At 41.6% G+C, this 27,769-nt stretch overlaps 2 protein-coding genes and 1 non-coding gene across 4 annotated transcripts; all 3 read left to right on the forward strand.

The window, feature by feature from the left end:
* The first annotated feature begins 1,153 nt into the window (after positions 1 to 1,153).
* On the forward strand, positions 1,154 to 5,195 carry LOC5512998 (actin-depolymerizing factor 4). Its single transcript, XM_001633287.3, has 3 exons — positions 1,154 to 1,308; positions 2,358 to 2,617; positions 4,674 to 5,195. Exons 1-3 carry the CDS (start codon positions 1,306 to 1,308, stop codon positions 4,831 to 4,833), a joined length of 423 nt encoding a protein of 140 aa, XP_001633337.1. The 5' UTR covers positions 1,154 to 1,305; the 3' UTR covers positions 4,834 to 5,195.
* A 2,873-nt stretch (positions 5,196 to 8,068) lies between these two features.
* LOC5512997 (WD repeat-containing protein 81) lies at positions 8,069 to 27,652 on the forward strand. 2 transcript variants are annotated; one of them, XM_048730354.1, is made up of 24 exons: positions 8,069 to 8,299; positions 9,897 to 10,090; positions 10,753 to 10,921; positions 11,484 to 13,244; positions 14,002 to 14,183; positions 14,917 to 15,546; positions 15,695 to 16,239; positions 16,661 to 16,771; positions 16,838 to 17,076; positions 18,253 to 18,433; positions 19,254 to 19,384; positions 20,070 to 20,344; positions 20,706 to 20,863; positions 21,590 to 21,786; positions 21,980 to 22,206; positions 22,305 to 22,375; positions 23,906 to 23,974; positions 24,112 to 24,335; positions 24,636 to 24,766; positions 25,022 to 25,086; positions 25,315 to 25,454; positions 25,526 to 25,622; positions 26,356 to 26,465; positions 27,119 to 27,652. In XM_048730354.1, the coding sequence occupies exons 1-24, from the start codon at positions 8,192 to 8,194 to the stop codon at positions 27,245 to 27,247; spliced, it is 6,144 nt and encodes a 2,047-aa protein (XP_048586311.1). In that variant the 5' UTR covers positions 8,069 to 8,191; the 3' UTR covers positions 27,248 to 27,652. The 2 variants fall into 2 exon arrangements, with proteins under 2 accessions (XP_048586311.1, XP_048586310.1); XM_048730353.1 differs by having other exon boundaries at positions 16,661 to 17,076.
* Positions 19,603 to 19,733, forward strand: LOC116618624. The gene has a single exon (XR_004296266.2). It is a non-coding gene; the product is annotated as a small Cajal body-specific RNA 8 (non-coding RNA).
* Positions 27,653 to 27,769: the final 117 nt, after the last annotated feature.

The raw sequence follows: 27,769 nt of genomic DNA on the forward strand, positions 1-27,769 counted from the left end.
CTATGTGTATTTCTGGTTATAGTCCTGAACACCATATTAGGTGACAATGAAATGGTAATTACTCTGGTGTTATTGTGAATGCATTTCTTGTAATGGTTCTGAAGGCCATATAAGGTGACAATGATATGGTAATTCCTCTGATGTTATTATGATAGTGTAATAATAAATTTGTAGCTAATGATGAAGATACTATGAAAATATTGATGATGACCAGTAGGCATAGTTGTCCCTAGTTGTATCGTGGCCCTCATCATGCCCCACAATATTTAGATATCCGTTACGGTCCTGAAATAAACTGAATCTGATCTGATAGCTGTTGTCCTGTGTATAACTGAGCACCACTTTCGTTTCCTAACCTTGCTGTAATACTACTTTTTTCCTCCAAGAAATAAGCGATTGCAGCTCGTTTTTCGGTGTAAAGAGCATGGATCCCTCAAAATCCCCCTGAAAATAATTAAATACCAAATACCCCTAGAGTATTATTGTTTTTTGCCGTCTTTGTTTGCTTGTTTATTATTTTTTCTTATGTTCTCTTAAAAGTTGAAATAAGAAATCCTTATTTGGTATATTTATTTTCAACCGTTATAAAGGGATAATCGAAGTTTAGGCTAAAAGCTCCCCTACCAAGGCAGATTTTTCGAGTCCGGTTACTCTTTATTCCGAACTGGGATAGCAAAAGTTGGCCAAACATGGGATATTAAAATAATAATGTACTTGAAACTTGGGGGTTTCAATCCTCGACACCCTCAGATGCACCGCAATATATATATTTTTCCGGTCATAGTTTATAATTTCTACTTTCGCTTTAATCTCACTTATAAACAAGAAATTGTACAATTTTATTGTATCTGTAATATATTATTCTTTACTTCTATCTTACCATCATCATATATGAATCAGAAGGCATATTATCTAATCTCTTTTCAGATTTTTTCCTAATATTGTATTTGAAACTCGAGAGGTTCATAGCGGCAAAATATCAAGAGGAGGACTGCAGGATTAGCGAAAAATTGATGGTATAATAAATGTATCAAATTATTACAAACAAAACAAAAATAATCAGTGAGTAAGTTTTTTAATCAATGTTTAATTTACACGTGCTCGTATTTTTGTCAATTTCGCAGGTTTCAACTACCTCTTTAAACATGCCCAAATATAGTCAAAATCGAACAATGCAAATGAGGCGTGCGAGCGATATAAGGAATGTGACAGACGGCGTTGGTATTGTGAAATTGTCTACGGATTGCCTTGGCTAGGGGAAAGAAACTCCCTGATTCACTCCCAGGCCCTAGATCTACGCACAGAATGGTAAGTGACATTTACCGAGATAATTCTGTTCTCTCTACGTGCTTTTTTACCAGCTAAATAGAGGCTTTTCCTAGGAGGAAGAAACATATTCCTATCGCTTCGCATAGTTCTTTGCCACGAGAGAACTTTGATCCCGTAGAATGTGCTTGTTGGTTTCTTCTCGTTATAGCGATAATAAACAGGCTATAAAATTCGGTTATAAGAGTAAAAGATCTGATTGGTCTTTTTGATATTACTTATTTGTTGTAGAAGCACGAGAACTAGCAAAAGTTCGCCTTCTATTCAATTGAAATTGGCGGCCCATGACGCCTTGTTTAGACCACGGGATTTCAATTCTTATTTGTATCGAATGGTTCACTGAATAAGGTTTTTCCTACATGTTCCCGTTCAACTCCTCCTTACTTATACTTACTTACTTATTCCTTATGTTGGAATCGATGGATCTTTTATAAAAAATCAGTACCAAAATATGTGTCTTTGGTGATGTCTCCCGTAGGCTTACTATATCATAAGTACTTTAGCACAAATGTACTTATTTCTAACGTACTTTTTGACGAATTTTAAATACCATTTCCTTGTCTTACTCGATTATAGAAATCAGGCATATCCGTTGTACGAATCGATTGCCAGTGATAGTTAAAATGTATTTCAGATCTATTCAGGGTTTCTTTTATATAATACGCAAGCGATTTGTGCTTAATATTTAATTTCTGTCATTGTAAATTAAATCAGACGACTACTGTATGATAAATGTTCCCCCGATTTCATAGTCTTCCTGTACTGTTGACACTGGGGAGGTGTGTCAGGAAATGAATAGGGAGGGGTGGTACAATAGAGCAAAGTTTTGCCACAATCTGTTATCGGTTTGCTATGTGATAGAGTGTGTAACTTCCCTTGAAAATAAAACATTATTGAACCAGTGTACTTATGTTCAACCAAATTCTCAAAATGATAGTTAGAGATAAAAAAGAATTTTCCTTGGGCATAAATATACTAAAAATCTTACTATCACTTTCACTGATAGAGTATTATATTTTATTCCTTTACAGGCAGGACTCAACATTAAAGGTGAGGTTACTGACGGCTGGAATGAGATAAAAAAGGCAGCTTCTGGCCTCCGCTACATCATTTTCAAGATGGATGAGAAGAAAGAGAATGTTGTTTTTGAAAAGAAAAAGATGAAATGTGAGTGTAGCCATGAAGACGTCCTAGATGACCTTCCAGCAGATGAACCAAGATACATTGCTCTTAATCTGGACTATAAAAATGTAGAAGGAGCAGATAGAAGCAAACTTGTTCTTATATTTTGGTAAGTGTTTGTGTTATGGCTGACAGAGCAAAAAAAAAAATGGCAAGTTTTTCCAAAATAAGGTCTGGTTAACTTTGGTAAGCTTGAATTTTTGCATAGAGGTTCCTTATGTTATGTAAACCAACATATCAAAAAAGTTTTTTTTAATGGATTTGTCTTCAAAATATGAGGCTTGACGTGCAATTTTCAAATGTTCAAAGTATTAATTCTCCTTGTTTTTAGGGAGAAGTCGGGCTCTGATCAGAAATTAGGCCAAGCCATATCTTCAAAATTTCTTTAAAATTTGAGATTAAGCTTTTGGTCAGAGGAACTGTACAGGACCCGAAACGAAACGATCCCAGGACCCGAAATGACTCCAGGACCCGAAATGATCCCCAAAAGTACCCCAAATGATCCTCGGACCCGAAACGATACCGAGGAGTCCCCGAAATCAACCCCAAGGAATTGTGGTAATAGACAAAGGGAAAGCAGAAGAAATACTCTCAATTCTTGAAGCATAATAAAGGGTTAACAGCGACTTGATTTCTAAACAACGTGACTTAAAGATATTAAATTCCAACATAATACTTCTATTTATTACATTGCCCGGCGCTAAACCCATAAACAGAGTCCAAAACAAATAGACAAATTTAAATTGCTACTGAAAGGAATACAGCATAAACATAGCACAGCTTTGCTCAGATCAACCAAACTTTTGACCTTCCATCACACTCTTAACATTTTGCAGTTCCGACACATGACTCCGACACTATAAATCTCATTTCCGGTAAACATGACCCCTAAAAATTAATATTCATCTGACAACCAAACATGTATTTCACCACGAAATCCTTGTTCACACGAGCGAATATTTACCGACACATTTTAGGCAGCCGGTTTGGCCGAGAAGTTGGAATGACAAAAGCACACTGAGTAATACACTCGAACAACCCTTCTACTACCGATGCAAAATATTAAGAGGATGTGAAAGCAATATTATGTGATTTTTGAATTTCCTCATATAGTCGTGCGTATACCCCGGCATGATCTCATGATATGATAGGTCTTTCATTCACCGAAAACAAACATGCCAAAAAATAACTTTAAAACATTTCGCTTCCTATGTAAAGCAGCATGTCCCATCTGTAAAAACTTTCTTTTATGGTTTGTTATGTAAAAATGATTTATCTACGCTGGGCTCCTCAAATTACTATCACAGAAATTGTTAGTTGACCCCAATTTCTGACTCAACCACTGTATTTCCCCCGCAGTCGTATATAAAAATCTTAATACTATAGTTTTAGTTACTGTAAATATCCTTTTAATAACACAAACAAAGCTAAATGTTTCATATGTTTTTAAAACTGAAAGCCACTCCTTACACATTCCTTTAGTTGTCCATTACTGTAATTCCTTGGGGTTCATTTTGGGGACTCTTGTTGGTCGTTTCGGGTCCCGGGATCAGTTGGGGTACTTTTGAGGATCGTTTCGGGTCCTGGGATCATTTCGGGTCCTGTACAGAACTCCTTGTATGCGGAATCTTGAGCTTATATATTTAGAATTGGAAAATTTCAACATTTTTTGCTCTGTCGTTATGGCTGTACTGTTAAAGCCGCATCGTCACCAGTTTACTTTCAGAGGGCTGACAGTAACCTCAACCGACAAGAGACAAAAGAATCTATTCTAATCCGAAATATTTAACAGGCCATCCGCTCTAAATTAGCAGTCACATCCTCGAAGAAGCTTCCAATAGACACACTGCTTTCTATATTTTGAAATATTTTTCGTGTTTTCCGTTAAAAATAATTGGAGATTGTTATGTAATCAACTGGAAGTAAACTGGTGACAAGGAACTGGTGACAAGGCTTTAAGTAAAATTAACCATTTTTACAAAATTTGACTGACCATTTTTATATTTTATTATGTTAACAGGAATTTATAACATATGCATGCTTAATTTTGATTACATTTATATGGTTGTTCTACATTATTGAGTAGAGTATGACCCAATAAATTTGTTTTTGCATAGTTTTGGAATTAAGTTTACTGTCTCAAATTATTTATATTTCATTTGTAGGTGTCCCGATAATTGTGAGATCAAAAGCAGGATGGTGTCTGCTGCTACCTTCCAAGATGTCAAAAAGAAATGTCCTGGTGGTGCTAAATGCCTAGAAATCCAGGAAAGATCAGAGTTATCATTTGAAGCACTAAAAGAAGAACTGAAGAATGTTAAGTGATTTTTAAAATGCAGAATCTAAAAAAAATGATGGCAAACTGTGTTGAAATGTAATTTGAGCCTATTCTTGCACTTGTAAATTAACTAGTGTGATACTTGATCCATTTTAACTACATTGCATTGGTAAATACTGACATCAACCATTGATTTAGCCTATAATCTCATGTCTTTTTTGTCTAGTGAACACCATCAAAACATAATAAACAGTAAGTGATTGGTTAAGTTTTATGGTACCTTTTTGATAGTGTTGAGTTTTCAAATGACTGGTGCCTATTTCAATTATTAATTTCTTAGGAATCACTTGGTATAGTATATGTATATAATGCCTGATTAGTTTTATCATTAAACTGTTTCTTACAAAGATTTATTTGAGTAATTGTTCTGTTTAAATTGCCGTTAAACACGGCTTCTCTAATTCACGGAACCTACGGAAACCTCCTCGGGATAATAAATGAAATTCATTTGCTGGAAACCCTTTATTATGCTTACAATTGCATGTCATTTCTTCCGCTTTCCCTTAGTCCCTTACAGAAATTCCTTGGGCCCTTCGGGCTCATTTAGGGGACTGCAGGATTGTTTTGTGTCCCGGGATCAGTTTTAGGTCTTATTTCTGTCGGCGGGTGCACATGTCATGGGTCATTACAAAGACATCTCTATCTCGTCTATCATAACTTATCTTCTCCTTTTAACTTAAGGTAATTCCCTCGAAATAGTTCTACAACCCAGAATTTTTTTAAACTTGGCATAAACAATATTGAAGTTAAGGGCTTTCAAAAAGTTTAATTAAAAAAATGGCGGTACCGACCTCGTTTTCACAACAAAGGGGCGTAGATTTGACGCTTTTTTACTGATCGCGCAAGGAAAAATCCCAACTCTTAGTTTTCAAAAAGAGTGAATATAGTCTTTAGAAAATTAAGTTCTGTTTGTCGAGCTGCCAAAATCCTATCTCCTAAACAATAACCCGTAGTAGCTAATGTTCAAAACAAATCACATTTTAAGAGATCGCTCTAAAAGACATTGTTTTCGCCACTATTCATACGTTTAAAAGCGCCATTTTGAAGTATTTTTACGGCTTTTTAGAGAAATAAAACTCTACAACCCAACTTTTTTCTTCTTTCAGTACATCAGTTTTCCGTATATATTTAACTATTAGAGCAAATAAAAAATGGGGGTAACCGACTTCGTTACGTCCAGCATTATCTCCCTTATTATACGGTCTCACAACCGTATAACAACTTGTACAACTTTATCTTCATTGTTCTCGTGATATTTTTAAAGCTCCATATTCTCCTCAGTCTAGTATATGTACCCCTTGCTAAGCAGCCTATTCTTGAGGTCTTTTACTCAAATAAAGACTACATAAAGACTACTACATATGACGGCTATATGTCAAGTGGAAAGGCTAACTTCTGGTTGTGCTCAATCATATTAAGAAGTGTCACATCCTACATGTGAAACAAGTTTGACATTAACTTTTTATTCATTTTGAACTTTTTGTCCCTTGTAACCGTCATTTGTACAAAAAAGGGCCCCTCTATCCAAGCAGGGCCGTAGCGGGGGTGGGGCATTTGGGGCACGTGCCCCTCCAATATTTTCAAAAATTATAAGAAAATGACCTGTAGGGGCGTGGCTGTGCCCCCATTGTTTTCTTAGTGTTTCTGAAGCGTGCCCCCCAATAATTTGAGGCTTTCTATGGCTATGCCAAGTACTGCAAATCCGACCGGACCTAGTCCTTTTAGGAGCGTCTCCTCTCGAGTTTAGCAACATACTTCATGTAGTATGATTAAAAGAAACTCGAATGACAGACATTGGAAACCCGGGATTTCAAGAAAAAACTGTGTGTGTGTGTTGGGGGGGTGGGGGGGTGGGGAGGGGGAATTTGAAAGGAGAACCGTTGTATGCATTTTTTCTGGCTTGTCGGGGCTGCATGCATTTTTTCTAGGCTTATTATCGTTTATGATTTTTTTTCTGTTTCTTACCCACCCCCTACTTACTTTTCTGATGGTCCGCCCCTTAGATGATGATGGTAAAAAAGAGTCACCTAACCCTCGGCCATTTAAGTGAATGCTCAACGGAGGAAATTGGACCATATTGTAATACATCCTACTCCATGCCCCTTCTACAGAATTTATCTGACGATGAGTTTTAAAGTAATTATACATGTTTATTGCACAGCCGCCAATTAATAGTTGACTCGTAAAGTGACACAACTATACGAGACAGTACTGTGCAGATTAATGGGTTCTATGTTGAGGTTTATGTGTGCGAGCAAAGAAAAATTCCACATGAAATATTTGTTGAAAAAAAAGGGGCCCCTCTCCAAGAATACCAGACCCCCCCTCCCCCCGCTAAATAATGACACGTCCCTTACTTAGCGGGCAAGTTACCAGTTTGCGGGAATTTTGATAAAAATTGAACTGGTACTCAGGGTTATAAACGAATGCTTTTTTTTTTGTTATTCAGCGGCTTATAGAGACGTTTCCGCAGGTTCCGTAGGTTTCCGTAAGTTCCGTGAATTCGAGAAGCCGCGTTAAACACATGATTACACCAAGCCAATTACAGTATAGGTTGAAATAGACCAGTTCCTTCTTCTAGATATGGCGGGGGTGGGGGGTCAAGCATGATTAACAAGGTTTAAAAATCAGAAATAACTTTTCACAAGAAACTTTTCCAAGCATTCACAATTCACAAAGAATTCTCAATTGAGGACTTCATAGTATCACCATTGTTTCTGTGGACTGGTGAGGTTTGGGGTGTGTAATGGGGTTCCCATGTTGAGGTTTTAGATAAAGATGTACACTATAAAAGAGCTAACTACAATCAATGAACAAATTTTCCCAGCCTAAACAACCTAGGCTTGGCTGTCATGGGAAATAATGTGTTTCCACAATGACCAGGGCCGCCTTTCCAGTAAGCAGATTAATGCTAACCCAGGGATTAATGCCGTTTTTATTCAATTCAAAATGTCAGATAGCCGTATTTATCCCTGGGTTAGCGATAACCTGCTTTCTGCGAACCGGCCCCAAGTAAATAGATAGGATTTAGCTGAAGAAAGGGGGGGGACACATCTCCAGTCATGAAGGCATCCCTGTGGACATCCTCTGAAATACATAGGTGTTCCGATTGTTTTTTTTTTTTTTTTGTCTTTTATAGTGAAACTCAAATGAAACAGTTTCGGTTGGTTAGTAAAGTGGAGATGCAGATTCAACTGTATTGTTTATTTGGGATTCCTGTGGTGGCGATAGACTGGAAATAGTTTCGAACGACGAAAATCTACTAAGTTGTGTGTCAGAATGATTTCTCCCAAGAATTAGCCGTCCTTACCCATCTTTCATGGCTCCAAGCAATTCAAAGTCAAGATGGGGATGAATCAAAAGGCAAACGAGCTAACAAGACTGGTATCGAAGTCCTTAGGCTTGGAGTCCTCATGTATTCGTGTGTGTTCCGTATCACGAGTCAGTTGTTTGGTAAGTCACAAGTTGTCATACACGCAAGTATACACGCATATGTAATCCTTTGTAAACAAAAAGGAGAACCCTCTGTCCACAGCATAGATTTTCTGTTTTTAATGAATGCGTTGCTTTGTGATTATGCACTTATTGTATCATTGGCTTGCCCAGGATTCGACCAATGAGGGACACCCTCGGTGTGGGGGTATAACACAAGGGGTATCGATGGGTAAATCCGAGACTTGGCGAGGCGGCAAGACCCGCATTTCAGAATCCCAGCTCGAGACTTTTGTCAAATTTAGGAATCTGAGCCCAAACTTTTCTGAGCTTTTTACATATAACTTGCTCACAGTATGCTTAAAGTCCATATAACCTTTCAGAGTTGATAGACTTTGTCAATTCTTTATATTTTCATCTTCCAAATGGTATGTGGTTCTTATGGACCCTATAAAACACGTGTTCGCGCGAATACTCAAATCTGTAATATTGAGGTATTTTGGTCAACCTTCGGGAAAAAGGCTGTGAACTGAAAGGCCCGGGTCCAGTCATTTGTGACGTAGATCGAGATGTCAACCATGAGAAAACATATGCGCGTGCTGAACCGGTTCCCGTCTTCATGTCTTCTTAGTTATTGCTGAAAATCGTTGTGTGGTTACAACTTTTACCGTCATCTTTATATCTTAACCTGGTAGTCAAATGTTTATTTAACTTCAGGAAACAAATCTGCAAAATTCAGCAGATATTTTTTCGTCTGTGAATTGTTTTTGCATTGTGCGCGTGTGATGCATTCGCAGTCAAGAATGGCGAAATTCTCACGAGCGTGCGCTGTTTTTGAAACCTACAACAAAACAATATTTTCTTTTTTCGCATACAATTTTCGACTTTAAATTATTCTTCGCTTCATTGTGGGTAGCATTGCAATAGAAAACAATTCGCCAATATTTTGTGGTATTGTCGTCTCTGAATCTTAATGGATTTAAGGAAAATACGTTGTTTAGATTTTCCCGCCAAAACTTGGAATTATTCACTCGATTCAATCTCCTTTCGTGCGGCCAGGAAAATTTTTAAAGATCTGTAGAAAAAATACAAATTTTAATCAAATTCAATTCCCTTTTCAGAATTTGAAAGTTTATCTATGCTTTGTTTTGGCTAGATTGATATAAGTGAAAGGTTTTAAGAACTTTAAACATCAGTTGAAAAAATAATTTAAGTATAGTTACAATACAATCTTGCCGCAGTAGCTTAAGTTTCTGTTTAGAGCCGAAAGGCTCAAGACTTGAAACTCAAAAAAGAAGGGGAAACACACAACATAGAGACTCTGAGATGGCGTGAAAAAATCCCAGACTCCGAGACCGTGGTAGAAAAAAAAACAAGGCTCTGAGATCCCTAAAATTTTGAAAAAACAAGACTTTGAGACTTGCGTAAAAATGCTGAGATTCCGAGACTTTGTGAAATGTTAGCGAGACTTCCAAAATTTTTAGAAACCCATTGCTACCCCTCACACATGCTAGCAACCAACAGTGTAATCAAATTTATTCGTATTTCACCCAAATATAGAGTCTTTCTCTATCAAGAATGTCCACTTGTTTGAGTTAATTGCTGATTTGTTTTGCAGGTCCACGAAGGCTGGCTTCATTCAGTGATATCAGGATCTTCTACTGGTGATGAAGGCAGGCTTTATTCACATCCTGGGTCTGAATATGAACGCCAGCTACTCCTTCAACCATCTCATGCAGGGCCTAATCCACCGTGGCTACGGGTCTCCATTAAAGTTGTGCTGAAATCTGAAAATGCTCAGTTCTTTCCATGGTGAGAAAACAACATAATGGCTGATAAGCATATTTGGGATTGGGTCTATAGTTCTAGCCTGAAAATGTTTGCTTTGAATGAATTCTGACAAGTTTGTTATCTCTTTATTAATGCTGCAATTAGTTTTTATGTAATGCAATTAGTTTTTATGTTTCACTGATACAACATGAGCTTCTGTCTTTAACACTACCTTTTTTCTTATGCAAATGACAACACAGATGATGCAACATAATGGGGAAATCGATTCAAATGCTATATGTTTATAAGAGTTTTGGATGACCAGTGCCTGTTCAATAATTTTTGCCATGTGCTTGATTTTCAAGGCTCCACTCTGTAACTTGGCTGTAAGTTTGGATTGGCATTGTCCTTTATTCTGATGATAACCCATAGGAAAAAATGTGATTTAGAGAGTATGTTGCATAAAGATTTTTTTAAGTTTGAATATTTTATTAAACAAATCATTTGGTGCATTTATTATCGCTATTGACAAGATACTAAGATTTGATAGATTGCCTGAAAAACACATTCTCTCAGAAAAGTGGAGGGCAAGCACCCCACCTGTTACTCCCTCTCCGCTCCTTCTCATGACTCCATATATGAAAAATAAATGAAATCTAAGGTTTGCTGCTAGAAGAAACATAGACTGTGAAGTTCTTCTATAGGGAGTCAAGGCACAGGGAGCCCAAGTCAAGATCACTTTCCACTGTTGCTGACCTGATCCAGGAACTGAGTGAAGAGTCCTTCCAGCACACCTGGGGTGTGGCACTGAGCAGCCACCCACTTGCCCTATCCTACCTACCACACCCAAAATGGAGAAAACAGGATAATCAGGTACTTAGTTCCACACCTAGATATGTTTAGTCTGTAAGGCCAGCCTTGGTCATTTGTTTTTTTATGGGAGAGGGGGCAGGGGATTTTCTCTCCTTAATTATCACAATAAAAAATATTTTTAGGGGGGACGGGTTTCATCAATTAGATTGATTAGTAGGTGGCAGAAGTTGTTCAATTATCTAATTTCAAATAAAACTTAAATCAACTTGTTTTTTTAAAGTAGCTGGTGCTCAGTGGAAAATAGGTGGCGGGTCTGCCGGGGCCTAATAAAACCCCCTAGGTACAGCTATCAGTTAGCCACCATAGATAGAATACAGCTCTTGTAAACATTCAGCCTTTATTGTTTTAGGGTATGGTCATAGACAAGAAACCAGACCAAATCCAGTTATGAAAAACAATTTTGAATTTGATATTCTGTAGAGACCTTTGGCAGTTATTACAGAATAGTGTTAAAATTAATTGTTTTATGGCCAATCAGAATATTTTGTAAAGAAAATTGATTGATTTAGAATGACAGAAATTTAAAGCATCTTTTAAAAGTTTACATTTTATTTTTCTGTAGAATGTTATTCATCAAATCATCAGTGATGTCTTTGGTGTACCAGTCATCTCCCTACAGAAACACAGCACTCTGTCCAACACTAAGCCTAATGGCTACCTAAGAGACTTGCATGGGAATGAGACTCATGCGCCTTCAGATAGTAACCTCATCCCTCTAGTATGTGCCCTCGAGTGCAGAGACGCATACTTTCTTGTGGAGCCGTTTTTCGCCTATGGACTGCATGACATCTTTACGTTCAGCCCTGCTGTGATGTCACATAGCACTATCCGTCTGCTGTTCATTATCTACCAGATCCTACATGCGTTACAATGGTACCATGAGAATAACTTACCATTTGGGAATCTAGCACTGGGGAATATCAGAATAAGCAAGGGACTGCTTCTCTACCTTACCACTCCAACTTTTAAGGAGGTCCTTGGGGATGTGCTCTTTAAAGGGGAGGAAACCCTGCCTGGAAGGGACTGTGAGGATGGCCATTCATTGATTGGCTCAACAATGGACATGGCAGATGAAAGGATTACTCTAAAGATGCCAGTGTCACAGGACTTATTGAGCTCCCAGGAGTCGACTGTATTAGACTCCCTAACTGACCCAAATGTGCTTACTCATGACTTAGCTACGCTAGTTGACATGTGGGTAAGGGATGAGATAACAAACTTTGACTACTTAATGGCATTGAACTATCACTCCGGCCGACGCCTTGGCGACCCAAACTACCACCCATTGTTTCCATGGGTTGTGGACTTCACAGAAGAGTGTGGCGGATTTAGGGACCTTTCCAAGACCAAATTTCGTCTCAATAAAGGCGACCACCAGCTTGACATGATGTATAAGCAGTCGTGGTTCGAGAGCCACGAGGGAGGCAACTCCGAGACAGTCCCTCATCATGTGTCTGATGTTCTGTCAGAGATAACGTATCATGCATACCTCGCTCGCAGGACGCCTGTGTCTGTATTGTGCGAACACCTCAGGTCAAACTGGGTTCCAAACGAGTACCCGGCAAGCATGAAAAGACTGTTTGAGTGGACCCCTGACGAATGCATCCCCCAGTTTTTTACAGATCCTTCAATTTTCTCTTCAATTCACGATGACTTGCCGGACTTAGCACTACCTCCTTGGACGCCAACTCCCACAGACTTCATTTCCTGGCATCGGAATGCTCTGGAGTCGGACGAGGTGTCCAGAGAGCTGCACAATTGGATTGACCTCACGTTTGGTTACAAACTAAGCGGCAAGGCTGCAATCAAGGCGAAGAACGTTTGTTTGGATTTGGTCAGCAAGAGCCAGTCAGTGAGCAACTTTGGTGTTGTGCAACTATTCACCCAACCCCACCCTCCTCAATCTACATGTTGCGCCATGCTAGACCCCACCTCTTTTAGCTGCACACCTCTCTATCACCAACACGGAAACTGTCTCATCGACCAAAATCCCCTGCTCAGACATCTAAAGGAACATTTAGATGACTCCATGGGGTCTTTGGATAGTATTGACGAAGGGGGGCTGGATGCTGACATGCTTCAGGGTAAAAGGGCTGATCCGAGTGATGCCCCTCCCCGTGATACCGTCCCACTTGTGAACACCTTCAGTGCTCTTATGGGACCTCGGGAGAGCGCTCTTGTTGAACCTGAAGCTGCTGTGGATGTGATATACCTGCCCGATGATTACAAACCGCTTGAGATGTTGGAGAAGTATGAGGCCATACAGAAATTCAAGAGGCAGTTTCCAGCCAAAAAGTATTCAAGCGATGACTCAAAGCGAAATGTGAGCTCTTGATATGATTATTTATTTTTCTGATATATCTTTAACTCGATAAAAAGTTTTCTTTGCGCATCCCAGTTTAGCCCCGTGCAATCAGCATCGCCCAACATTGTCAGCTTTGCCTCGCTTGGTTGACCACAAGACAAAATAAAATGGCTACTAAACACCTGTCGCTATTATCTTTCAGCATGGTTTCCAACATTCAAACATAGTTGGGCTGTGTTTTCCCAACAGTGCTGGCAGTGCTGTTTTTATGCTTTTAATGATTTGGATTTTGCGATACCATGGCACGCTTAACCGTTATGGGAAGTTAGCCAATAAGAATGCGAGAAGCGATCTATCTAATTGACATGAACTTTCAACGGTTTATTTGCCAAGAAAACCTCAAAATAACAATCCACGTTTCAAGTCTGATGCTTTATTAATGATATTTGATTGAAAGTTTCTCAGAAATTTGCTTAGAATAAGCCGATGGGAGTGGATGCTTTGTGTGACTCATGATTGAGCAGGAGCATAAAATGGCGGCGTGATTGACCTCCTTTAGGAGCATGATGGAAACCCATAACATTGACGTTCGTGTCAATCAAAACTATGATTGTCGCTTGCTGTTTGGCTAACTTTCTTAAACCATTTTCCTAGCGATCACGGTAGAACCCATTGCATTGTAGCAATATATGAAAACTGACTTTTTAAGGTCAAGAAAAGGCGTCACTGAAGCAGTTTCCTAATCGGGACCATGTATTTGTATTGTATTGTCTAGATTTTGTCAAGAGAGGCCCTCCTGAAGCATTTAATGCAGAAGGACCTGGAAGCGCTCGGCTGCCTGATTGTCGAGATCGTCCTGAATGAGAAAGTACGGCTCGCCACGGCTGGTCTGAGTGAGAAAGAAAAGGCACGGACGATCAGGGACATGGCTTTGGAAAATGGCAAGCTTTTACCTCGGTATGTTCGTGACACATGTCGTGTTTCGTGGGAAACCTTTTACCACTGTTTGCTTAGATACTTGTTTTGTGGGAAAGGGTTTAGCGAGGTGTACTTTAAGATGCGTTACGTGTATGCTTAGACACTTGCTTTGTGGGTAAGGTTTGTTTTAGCAAGGTAGGCTTCAGGATGCGTAAATACAGTGGGAAGTTATGTTCCTTGGGAAATATTTTACCACGTTATGCTTCGAGACATGTTCCGTGGGAAAGAGTTTACCACGATTTCCTTAGAGTTTAGTTCTGTGAAGATGCTTTTACCACAATATGCTTGACAAAACGTGGCACGGGCTTCGCTTCTCAAACGAGAGAGCCCGGTGTAAAAATCTTGTAGCTTGTATTTGGGGACCGTAAGACCCTCGTGAGCCTGGATAAGGATGTTAAGCGCGTCTCTCATTGCACATCATTAACCTGTGTTGGGGGAAGTACTGTAAGAGCCGCTGGGAACATTAGTACATGTTTTAAAAATACGCTAAATATCAAATGCAAAAGTGAACGTGAAGAATCCAAAACACTGATTCTTAAAATTACAGAAGTATGGAATTTGGAATGTTTCTGTTACGCCCCTAGTGCTGGTAATGCTTATTAGACCGAGTTGATAGCTTTTGCTGGGTAGAAATCTGGAATGCCCATTTGGAATAACTTGGGTATGTTGTACGTATACTCAAGATTTGGCGTTTTAATTTCTGCTTTGTTAGATTCGTGCGCAATGGCGTTCTTCGGCTTCTCAACTCAGCCGACGACAAGCATGGGTCTGTTCACCAGGATGCTGATGATGACAATGATAGCGATGACTCGATCCCGCCGCTATCCGCACGTCATCTTCTTCATCCCCAAACCGGTCTATTCCCTTTCCCGGAACATTTCAAGGAAATCCACGCATTCGTAGTGCGTTTTAACCGAGCAAGACTTCAAACCAAGTCCAGGGAAATCCAGGAACTGGTTGCTACGGATAACGCATCTTTAGATGGCCTCGGTCACTGCTTCACACCAAATTCCAGTTATTCCATGTCCCAGGTAGACATTGCACTGGAAATCCTACCATCACTGTTGCCAGACCTGAATGACGAAGGCTTCCAGCTCGTATTCTACCATTTAGAGCCATTGTTCACCAATCAGGAGACGTGCCTGTACGCGTTTACACATCTCTTTGATATCCTCGCGCATGCGATGGGGCCAAAGGTCACGGTGAAGAAATTCCTGAAGCCCTTGATTGAGCTTTACGACTCAAGAAGTTTAGCGATTTATGAGCATCTCACTTCCCAGGCGTTCCTATCCCAAATCATCGTCCGCTTTGGCTTGGAGAACTTCCTGACTAACTTTGTCAGGTAAGTAACAGTCGCAGTACGTACTTCATAGCCAAAGGTATAATGTATTAACGTCTTTGGAGCAAAGAACTTCTGGACTAACTGTTAGCTGAACAACTATTCCGCGATACATACTTAGCATAATAACAAATATGGCTTTTCATTTCAGTTTTGTAATCGATGCTGTTGCATTTGAACTGATGCTTCAAAAGAAGACCACGCCACCCACGGACCGCGTCTCTGTGCACAGCGCCGACGGCATCCAGATTGAAGATGAACAACAGAAGGAGAAAGACGACAAAAGACTTTATCCCTCAGTCGACGAGGATGAAGACGATGATGTCACCAATGGTACCAACGCCATCTTTAGCGACCAGGAGGAGACGGCTGACTACGCCGTACATGTTGATGACGTAGATGATGAAATCAGTGGTGACGTAGGGTACTTCATAAAACGACGGACCGGGAAGCGGAGGACATTCAAGAGACCACCTTACAGGGAGAGAGACAGCGAAGAGGATATACACAAAAGAGTTTCAGATAAACTTAGTGGAGAGCATTCTCGTAATGACCTTGGTGTGAGGATGGAAGAAATATTGGATGGGAGCGAGAAAGAGTCACCCTCCGATGATAGTGGCACCGATAAGAAAGAACAGGATAACAGAATGCACAAAGAAGGTGAACCTGGAGAAGTAGAGTCACGTAAAGAGAATGGTGAGTGGCAAATGTCTCTGGGTGACCTTCTTTCAACCCGTCCAATTAGATTCAAATTGTAATTTCAATTACTCGGAAAATAAGTGCATTTATGCAAACGATCATCTCTCGGTCCCGCAAGAGCCACTCTGCAAGCAAGAAAGATGCTACCGTGTAAAATCCGCAATGGAATTTAATACTAGATGCTATCAACCCTCTCGTGCCAGCATTAATTACACGCAAATATATGATTAAAAATTCAAACAACTACGCCCCCATGTCAACGCACAATATTAAAAATACCCAAATACCTTGGATTTTAGCATTGAGCACCAAAGTTATCATATCTAATCTAGTTTTTTTTAGACAAGGTGTTATCTTGACCGAGTTGTCGTCTGAAAATTGGCTAAGGGTTTTCATGTTGTGTGTGTTATTCGTTTAGGTGAAGGCGAAAGTTCTGCTGGTGTACATAGAGGGAGTATGCTGGATGCCATGCGGGACAAGCCCATTAACAAGGCCGATACACCATCCGTCTCCAGAGCACCTCAAGGAAGTGAGTCCGAGGAAGCTGTGCCTTTCCCCAGCCAGACCTCCGACGCTAACATAACCTCTGATTCAGATATTGCGCAGGGTGCATTTAAGGACGAGGATTTTAACGGTGGAGACGGTAGGAGTGATAGGGAGTTATTGGCGTTCGACAAAGATCTAGAAGATTCCGAGGACTCTGATGACGAGGGATCTGATGATTCAAATGATGCCCCTGATGAATTGGATGACGAAGCAGATGAGTCGTTAGGAGTAAATAGGGGACTCGAGGAGTCAATGGACTCGGAGCCACCACCCTACGACTTCTACCAGGTAGGGCTACGCGAATGACTTCTACCAGGTAGGGCTACGCGAATGACTTCTACCAGGTAGGGCTACGCGAATGACTTCTACCAGGTAGGGCTACGCGAATGACTTCTACCAGGTAGGGCTACGCGAATGACTTCTACCAGGTATGGCTACGCAAATGACTTCTACCAGGTAGGGCTACGCGAGTGACTTCTATCAGGTAGAGCTACGCGAATGACTTTTACCAGGTAGGGCTACGCGAATGACTTTTACCAGGTAGGGCTACGCGAATGACTTCTACCAGGTAGGGCTACGCGAATGACTTCTACCAGGTAGGGCTACGCGAATAACTTCTACCAGGTAGGGCTACGCGAATGACTTCTACCATGTAGGGCTACGCGAATGACTTATACCAGGTAGGGCTACGCGAATGACTTCAGAGACATAACATAAATAAAGACCCGGTCTCTATTCAATAGCACTTGATCTCTCTCCTTCAAGGATTGTGTTATCGGAAATTAATTATATTCAAGTATATAGCTTTTAAGATAAGGGTAGTGTGAATTTTTCTCTTCCTCGGGACTCAAGTATAGCTGTTGTGATAAGGGTGGTGTGATTCGTGTGATTCTTTGTCATTCCCAGGACTCAAGTATAGCTGTTGTGATAAGGGTGGTGTGATTCGTGTGATTCTTTGTCTTCCCCAGGACTCAAGTATAGCTGTTGCGATAAGGTTGATGTGATTCGTGTGATTGTTTGTCTTCCCCAGGACTCTAGTACAGCTGTTGCGATAAGGGTGATGTGATTCGTGTGATTCTTTGTCTTTCCCAGGACTCTATTACAGCTGTTGCGATAAGGGTGATGTGATTCGTGTGATTTTCTGTCATTCCCAGGACTCAAGTATAGCTGTTGCGATAAGGGTGGTGTGATTCGTGTGAATTTTTATCTTCCTCGGGACTCAAGTATAGCTGTTGTGATAAGGGTGGTGTGATTCGTGTGAATTTTTATCTTCCTCGGGACTCAAGTATAGCTGTTGTGATAAGGGTGGTGTGATTCGTGTGATTCTTTGTGTTCCCCAGGACTCAAGTATAGCTGTTGCGATAAGGGTGGTGTGATTCGTGTGATTGTTTCTCTAACCCAGGACTCAAGTATAGCTGTTTCGATAAGGGTGATGTGATTCGTGTGATTGTTTCTCTAACCCAGGACTCAAGTATAGCTGTTGATGAGAAGGAAAAGGTTGCAGATCTTACCCCAGCCTATGTGTCCGCCATGGCGGCAGAGAGTGTGATGTGGCTGGCGCCGCGACTCGGCCCAGTGCTCACATCTCAGCACATCGCGCACCAACTCTTGCAGATGCTCCCGCAGTGCTACGTTGATGTCTTAGGTGAGATATGCAGAAGAAGTGTAACAGGATTTTCTGTAGATGCCATACAGCATTAAGTTACGAAGATGAATGTTGTCAGACATCCAGATACTTAGTTAATAACGGAAATATATCTATTTCTGGAATTTTGACCTTACATGGAAATTTGACGTTTCGACCTAAACCATCAGTCTTCACCAGTGACTAGCCTAAAGGAGGGGGAACTTGAGTGGGGTGCTTGGTGAGCCATTGTTCTCACTGACCAATTTCACTATCGGGGAGGGTGCTGGAGGTAGTTTGTCGCGACCGTTGAATAATCGGATGGCGATGAGTGTAGCTAATGTGTTATTTCGGAGCAGATAGAATTTAAATATCGAAGTTTGTTTGGTCTCGATGGTATCTAGGAAGATCAGACTAAAATGTTGCGAGGGCATTTTGCCAAAATATTGTATTCCGAGCGAGCTAGAAGTGAATTACTTCAGTTTTTACGACAGCCGAGGGGCGAAAGTGTACAACTTCTCTCTCTATTATGTACAAGGAGAAACAGAACAACGTAACTCTCAAAATACCGGCCCAAGTGGCTTGATACTAAACCCAGACTTTAATTAAGACTCTATTGACAGGTTAGAATATTATTGAGAGAACCACAACGTAACGTGAACCACTATAATTTACTCATACACACAGTGAGCTTGGGTTACCTGTGGAGATACGAGGGTGTTTGGTTTGCAGCCTCCGCTACTTTCATGGTGTTAGAAGTGAAGGGCTCTTTGTATATTGTAAGCGCTGATTCCCACATGAGCTAGTCCTGCCCACACTAACTCGTTTTGTTCTTATCAAGGTGTGGCGCAGTACGAGCAAGAAGATGAGGACCGCAAAGCCAAGTGGGTATTGTACTGCTTGGGGAGCTTCTGTATCCTGTACGGCGAGGCGTTTGTGATGCACCAGTACCTACCTCACATGCAGAAAACGGTGAGCATTTTTCCTACCGTCAATCAAGTTGTCGTCTATTAATCAAAACGTATCAGATCTGTTTTCAGTAGGACCTTGATAGCTTAGGTGGTAAAGCATCGTACTTACAATTCGGAGATCACGGGTTCGAATCCTACATTGATTCATAGAGATTAGTTCCCTTTCTCTGTTTACTTATGCTGTGGGATATTTCATTAGAATTTGACTGTGTAATAAACTGGGAGCAAGACACAGAGGTCATCAGGTAAGCCCCAAGGTGGCCTCTCACTAATGCTCCCTAGATCAAACGCCCTCTGATGACTGTGGGCGCTTAAGAAATGATCCATGGACAGATACGGGGCGAACATGAAATATCTTTTTAATTTCAGATTTCTTTCACCTATTTTACATGCACGATTTGTATTTGTCCGCTCGATATTTAAAAGGGTTTGGAAAAAAAATACTCGTTTCCAAATGCATTTTGTCACTGACGACTTAACGACGACGCCAAGCATTTACAGATTAAAGTAATGCGTGAATTCTATCCCACGTGGCTCGCGTTTCTCTTCTAGATCACCTCACTGCAAGCCAGGTTCGATGCCCGTGGCGAGGCCTCCCTTATCGTGCTATTCGTCATGCCTTATTAGATTGCTGCACGCATGCGCATAGATGAATCCATCCCACATGGTTCCCGTTTCTATTCCAGGTAACTTCCCTCCAAACACGGTTCGGCGCTCGTGGCGAAGCCTCGCTCGCTTCTGTGTTCGCTCTACTGAAGTACTGTATACCGTACATGTCCAAAGAAACACTAGTTGACAACTTTGAAACTCTCGTAAAGACCGTGTTCCAACCAGTTCTTCGTATCCTGTCCTCTTGGAACATTAAATTCCCCGGGGGAGGGGAGGCACGGGCAGCACTTTGCCACAGCTATGTGGACTTGTTGACGGCGTTGAGTATGAAACTGGAGCGAGAACTGACGAGGTGAGAACGAACACGTGGTCACAAATCCTATACCACATGAAATGTTAAAGAATGTCGAACAACTTCTCCTTTGTTATTGTTTATTATTGAAAAAGAAAACAGTTTATTAGCAAGGAAACTTCAAAATACGCAGCCTCTTTTGAAGTCTGATACTTCTTTAATGATATTTGATTTTGATTTCTCAGTGCCTGAATTAGCCGATGGAAATAAATTCTGTGTGATTCAGCATTGAACGTGAGCATAAAATGGCGGCGTAATAAGCCTTCTTTAATATGATTCAGTGCTCCAGCCTCCCTTGCCGTGTTATTCCTCTGCCCTGAATGGACGTTGATGTGATGGGACCTTCTTCTTTCTTTTCTAGAGAACTGATGACCGCGCCTTTACAGCAGTTCTTCTCATGTTTTGCGCTGGTGCACCTGAAAAAGGAGTACCGACTGGGAGGTGCGTCCTCTACCGCAGTCACAAGCACGGCCATGGGGGGAAATGAGGGGAGCCAAACAAACTTACTCGAACCCCAAGGTGAATATCACACATTTTTGTTTTTATGTGATCCGTGTTTGATGTCATCAAACATGTTTCATGTCATGTTTCTGTTTGTTTTTAATAAATGGTTGTACTGTGGGCCTTGAACTCACCCATCCTATGATGCCCTGAGTCATGCCATCGAAAGTACAATCATTTGTGAACTTCTTAGGAAGCTGTATGTCGGGTTGTTCTGGTAGAAAATCCTTCGACCATGAGATCTTGTGTGACAGGCTTAGGCAATACAATTTGCCTGCTGGACGGTTGAATGCATCAGGGATTTTCTGACGGGGTGGCAACAGAGGGACAAGTTGTCACAGGATTGCTTTTCTGAATGGGGAAATGTCCCTGCCGGCGTTCCTTAAGGGACCATGCTAGGTCCCTGGTTGTTCGTAGTGATTTTCAGCGATTAGCAAATCCTAAACGTGAAAATGTGATAGTTCGTGAACGATACCACTACATCTGACACTGTCCCCAGGGGAAAACATAGCGCCATTCAATCTGCTGTGGGCAAGCTAGTTAGTCAATGTCAGAATGTTAGATTCTGCTAAACGAGTCGAAATTTAAAGAACAGTGTTCCCAAGGCTAAAACATAACCTATTGCTCTTAACAACTAGCCTATCATTATTGCGAAACACCTCAAGCTGGAATGGAGTGTTCACGCTAAGGAAATACTTTAAGTACATTACCTTGAGTATTCCATCTTTGTTGAATGAATTCTAGGTGACATCACCCGTCCTGAGCAGATCGAGGCGTTCTGTAAGACGGCAATGTACGATGAGCTGTACTTGACCTTCAGCCCCGCCATGGCCCACCACGCGTATGTCCCCCTCTGTGGTATCATGGGTGGCAAGTACATGGAGACAGTTCTCTACAACCATGACCTTATATGGAGTTTGTGCTGCAGCCATGATGTACAGGTAAAGGCCACCATGACCTTATATGGTATATTACCGTCAATGGTATATTACAATGACCTTATATGGAGATTATGCTGAAACCATTATGTGTAGGTACCGTAATGATTCGAATAAGCGCCCCCTCCCCTTAAAGCGCCACTGAGGGTCTTTACATTGGCGGCGTTATTTACATTCTTTGATATTAATGACACAGCTATCCCACCCAAGCTTTGATGAGCAAGAGTCACGTGATGATGACGATGAGGTCCAGGATGATGGGAAGGCTGTGCTCGTTGGCGAAGAGGGTGAATTGAACAAGGGGACTGGTGAAGGAAAGAATACCGGGAAAAGGGCTAAAAGAAGAAGTGGCTCCAAACCGAGAATTCCTTCTTGGCTAAGAAGGACCGAGAAAAATAAAGAACCAGACACAACAAGTATAGGGTAAGGATCGGACAGGTTAACATTAGGTGAACATTGAACACTTTGCTTGAGTAAAGTGAATTTTTACTTACTTGACTCGAGTTTTTGTTGTCTTTCAGGAGTATGCAAGTTTCATCCTCGGATCAGTACCTGAAGGGAAGCTGGCTGGAGCACTGGAAATACCAGCTGAGTGAGTACCCATGATCCACTGCTCGTATACCCATGATGCTCTACGTGAGTACCCATAATTCCCTGCGTGAGTACCCAAGATCCACTGCTCATATGCCCATTATACATTGCATGATGCTGTGCGGGAGTAACCAAAATCCACTGAGTGAGTACCCAAGATCCACTGCTTGTATACCCATAGTGAATTGCGTGAGTACCCATGATGTACTGCATGAGTACCCATAATTCACTTCGTATATACCCATGAGGCTCTGCGTTAGTACCTAAAATGCAATTTGGTGAGTACCCAAGATGCGCTTTTCATATATCTGTGATGCTTTGTCAAGATGAGTACAGTGCAAATGGCTTTAATCCGGAGAAACAGGTCCAGTGGCGAGAATGATTCGCTCCTGATTTTTCTGAGTAACGCTAACAGTACCGCCAGATCTTTGAGTTTTATCGGGGAAACCGCGCTATAAAAGAAGCGTGCCCAGGCCAGCGACACCTTCAATTATCATTTACTCTCCTAGCTGACAAGACCTCTCTTTCGCGCTCCGAATAACAGCCTGAATAAAGAGCGAGATTTCCCTCTGTTTCTCCATTATTATGAAATATAGCCATAAATTTTACGCGAATATATCATGAACCCCACATACTCAACAGCGATGGCTCCTTAGGGTATAGATGTAGGCAAAATACAAAAATTTTAACCAAGTTATCTTTCGATTTGAGTTTTACTCACTCGGTAACCCTTTCGTTTATTGTTAGAAATGTTCGAATAGAGACAAGCAATCTCGAAAAAAATTGCGTGCACAATTGTACAATTATCAATCATACCATCCGTGATCAACAGCCGACCAGTCTGACATGTAGTTCCATTCAGAGAATCAGCTAGCAGGGATATACGGACCGTGTAGTGCCGACTAAATTGCAGAGTTCTTAATACGAATCAAAGCAGAACAATTAACAAGCGAGCGTAACCAAAAAAGCTGGATGCATTTCACACGGCACCATAAACTTTCACCCGCACTTCGATTGGCGTTGTAAACGGCTGATAGACCGCTAGTAGTGTTTAGTAAAATTTCTTGAACATTGATAACGTCCCAAAATTCACTTAGTTTAGTCACTCCAATCCCGTGGGACATCCGTACGCATGTTTTATGCTGTAGAACAGCTGGAAGAATATTGTGGGCTCGTATAAAGGGCCCAAATCATAAAAGTATGATTTGTGAATGGCCCGAAGAAATCGGAGTGTAATTCAAATCCGAGGTCAGACGTAACCAAATTTCCACCCAAAACAGATTCTCCAATGTCTCTTGTTTTTATATCCTCGTATTGGACTGTAATAAATCTAAATATTTTTTATTTTCTACGCAGAAACGAGAGTCATAGAAGCAATACGGAGAAAATTCTCTCCTCGCTTTAAGTTCCGTCACTACCGACCATTTTTATTTCGAGTTCAAATTCAAGAGGTCCCTATCCCTCTTATAGCGCGGTTTCACGTTTAACTTTGTTAGCTTCATGATATTTTTTTGCTCAAATAATATTGCAGATTCCAAGAAATCTCGGGAGCGAAAATCACAGTTCCACTTGCAGCAAGCCAAGTTACAAACTTTCACTGGTAAGACCATCGCACAATGCATTCCCTCTCTATTCATACCACCTCAACTTTCATCCTATTGTGTCATGTTATATATATATGGTCCAGCATATCCACTCTCTATCTAGACCACCTTGCCATTCTTTCTATGGTGTCAGGTCATAGCGGTGCAGTGAGGTCCCTCTGTATCCAGGACAGTGAACACTACTTCCTCTCGGCCAGCAAGGACAAGACAGTCAAGCTGTGGTCGCTGAGTAATCATGGTGGCGGTACCGCCCAGTCTGCTAGCTCCTGTACCTACTACCATCACAGCCGTGGCGTATTCGCTGTTGACATGGTGGAATCTGTCAGGCAAGCTGCCTCTTGCGACGGTACAGTGCACGTAAGTATGCCATGGTCATGGACGGATTTTGTTCAGAGAGTTACAAATCGACATTGGTCCCTCTGCCCCATTATGAATATCCAGGTTTCGTCCCCTCTTATTGGTGAGATAGACGAGACATGTGTCTTAACTAATGCACGGCAAATGCAAGTTAAATGGGGGGATGTTTATTGTTTTATCACGCTTGTTTTAGACCAAGTGTTGGTTTTTTTATCTAACCGCTTAACAACGTTAAAAGTTTTAATCACAATTTATTTATCGCGATAAATATCTTTTGCCTTATTTTTTTTGGTCTGCTAGATCTGGGACCCAGTCTCCGCGAGTACAGTCAGCATCCTAGAGCTACCGCGGGGAAGTGCGGCGGTCGCCATGACAGCAATGCCTGCTCCAAGTCAGTCGGTCGTCGTGGGGACGTCAGAAGGGACAGTCAGGTAAGTGGAACACATGATCGCTTATTGGCTTCACGTGTGCTACACATGTTGCTAGGCGTGAAAGAGATGGGAAGCGAGAGAAGGGATGGATGCGGAGGATGATAGTAAAAAGGGCGTCATTCACGATGCATGTCACGAAGCATGCCCCGATGTTTCCACCAAATTAGGGGGAAAAAGAAACTTTTTCTGTTAAAAGTTTATTCAATCGAGGTGATCATGAAAAGATGGAGGCGATGATCTTCGTACAATTTTCAGGTTCATCGATGTTCGCCAGCGAGCCTTTGTGCAGGAATGGAAAACGACTACCAGTAATGTCGCTGGTAAGAAATCCAGTCTCTCCCTTACTCCTATAACCACCCCACCCTCCCCCTTTCACCCACACTCAATGCTATTGGAAGATTGTAGGTGAGGTAGACTCCTAACGCCTTCCCTTTAGCTTCTCCCTTTCTCTGTTATGACTGGCATAGCGACTTGCCCTACGATCTATTGCTTAGCGACCTTCCCTACGATATAGTGCTAAGCGACCTGGTTTATTACTCAATTTGCAGGCTCCATCCGGGATATTTGCTGCGGGCCGGATAACCGCTGGGTAGCGATCGGTTTTTCTTCTGGTCTTGTGTCGGTACTGGATGTGCGCGGGGGTCTACTGCGCAGCCAGAGGCGTGCACACACCAGCGACGTGCTGCAGGTGAATACCCTAAAGTTATTTGCCATTTCTCTCTTCCCTATTCTACATTTTCCATCCTTCTCTTGTTCCAGGTCCGCGCATTAAGTTCGAACTCACTTGTGACGTCATCAGTAGACCAAGGCCTATCGATGTGGAAAGACGACGGCCAGAGACTCAAAAGCCTCAAAGGTAATCTACCCACACTGCACCTCAAAGGCAACCTACCTACAATGAACCTCAAAGGTAACCTACAAACTATGAACCTCAAAGGTATACCCACAGTGAACCTCAAAAGTAACCTACCCACACTGCACCTCAAAGGCAACCTACCCACAATGTACCTCAAAGGTAACCTACCCACAATGAACCTCAAAGGTAACCTACCCACACTGAACCTCAAAGGCAACCTACCCACAATGAACCTCAAAGGTAACCTACCCACACTGCACCTCAAAGGTAACCTACCCACTACGAACCTCAAAGGCTACCTACCTTCAGTGTCACACTGAACCTTAAAGGTAACCTACCCACACTGAACCTCAAAGGTAACCTACCCACACTGCACCTCAAAGGTAACCTACCCACTACGAACCTCAAGGGCTACCTACCCTCACTGCCACACTGAACCTTAAAGGTAACCTACCCACACTGAACCTCAAAGGTAACCTACCCACACTGAGCCTCAAAGGTAACCTTCCCACACTGCCAGACTGAGCCTCAAAGGTAACAAAAATGCCTGCCGGCCAGCCGGCTATATTTCAATTTGGCTGGGAAGTGTAGAAGCCCGCTTGTAAGGTCTAACAGGATTGGCTGAATTACCTCATTGGTCTATTGTATTCCTGTTCATATATTCTATTGTTTTGTTTCCCATTGTTTTTTCTGTGATGATGACCCTTTTGGCTAACTTTTTACTTTTTTCTAGGTCACGTGGATCCTCTCCACTTACTAATTGTCCTGAAGAATGACGTCATTTCCGCCAGTTCGACCAATCGGATCGGTCTCCATCAGACTGGAGAAGGCTATGACGACGAAGTGAGTCGTATGATCAGTTATTGGTTCTGTAGGGCTCCCCACGTGCTCGATCATTCGCTTAGAGTTCTCCACGTGCTCGATCATTCGCTTAGAGTTCTCCACGTGCTCGATCATTCGTTTTATAGGGTTCTCCACGTGCTCGATCATTCGCTTAGAGTTCTCCACGTGCTCGATCATTCGCTTAGAGTTCTCCACGTGCTCGATCATTCGTTTTATAGGGTTCTCCACGTGCTCGATCATTCGCTTAGAGTTCTCCACGTGCTCGATCATTCGCTTAGAGTTCTCCACGTGCTCGATCATTCGTTTTATAGGGTTCTCCACGTGCTCGATCATTCGCTTAGAGTTCTCCACGTGCTCGATCAATTGTTTTGTAGGGTTCTCCACGTGCTCGATCATTCGTTTTATAGGGTTCTCCACGTGCTCGATCATTAGTTTTATAGGGTTCTCCACTTGGTTGATCATTCGTTTTTAGGGTTCCCCACGTGCTTGATAATTCGAATTAAAGGGTTCCCCACGTGCTCGATCAATGTTTTTATTGGGTTTCCCACGTGCTCGATCACTAATTCCCACCTTCTCGAACATTCGAGTTACCCGATTTTTATCATTTGTTCTGGAAGGGTGAGTACTTACATATAATCGTTCCTTCTTTTCAGCTACCTTACACGAGCTACAAACTTCCGGTGGAAGTATTCCGAGGGAACATTACATCATTGGGCTACTTGCCTCTAAACAGGCTACTCCTGCTTGGAAGCGACACAGGCAACATCACACTATGTGCTTGACATTCATGTACACGTGAGAAGGTAACGCCATTTTCCGGCGGAAGTGATAATGAATTCTAAAAAGGGCATCCCTGCATTTGAGTGAGCCATGCCCCGGCTATGTCGGGGCGAATTTTTTGACAACCAGATCAATAAAGGAGTTAGCAAGTACAAATGAGCAATATTTTTATTGTGGTGTACGCACAGGAACGTCCCTGTGTAATGTAATTGAAAGTATTTTCTACGTAAATTTTCAAATTTTTATGATGTAATATTATTCCAAATACAGTGATGGTAGGATTTAATAGAATAATTTATTTTGATACAGCTGGAAATTATAAAATAAGAATTGTAAAAATAACAGAGTTATTATACTGAAAATGTCTATTATTTGTACAAGGGGTATAGGATAATTTGACTCCGAAATGAAGTCTAATGTCTTGTTAGTGTTGAATAAGCACGTATTCCTACGTTAACTGGATGTATTTGCCTTGGTTTCGCACATGCAGCGAGCTGTGTCCCTACGCGCTTGCGACCTTTCAA

The sequence above is a fragment of the Nematostella vectensis genome, chromosome 7 (genome assembly GCF_932526225.1).
Source record: "Nematostella vectensis chromosome 7, jaNemVect1.1, whole genome shotgun sequence".
Taxonomy (NCBI): domain Eukaryota; kingdom Metazoa; phylum Cnidaria; class Anthozoa; order Actiniaria; family Edwardsiidae; genus Nematostella; species Nematostella vectensis.

Coding starts and splice junctions, on each gene's coding strand:
- LOC5512997 (XM_048730353.1), top strand. CDS start 8,192: ATGGGGATGAATCAAAAGGCAAACGAGCTAACAAGACTGGTATCGAAG. Junction 13,245..14,001: donor GCGATGACTCAAAGCGAAAT/GTGAGCTCTTGA, acceptor TGTATTGTCTAG/ATTTTGTCAAGAGAGGCCCT. Junction 22,207..22,304: donor CCAGACACAACAAGTATAGG/GTAAGGATCGGA, acceptor GTTGTCTTTCAG/GAGTATGCAAGTTTCATCCT.
- LOC5512998 (XM_001633287.3), top strand. Junction 2,618..4,673: donor AAACTTGTTCTTATATTTTG/GTAAGTGTTTGT, acceptor TTTCATTTGTAG/GTGTCCCGATAATTGTGAGA.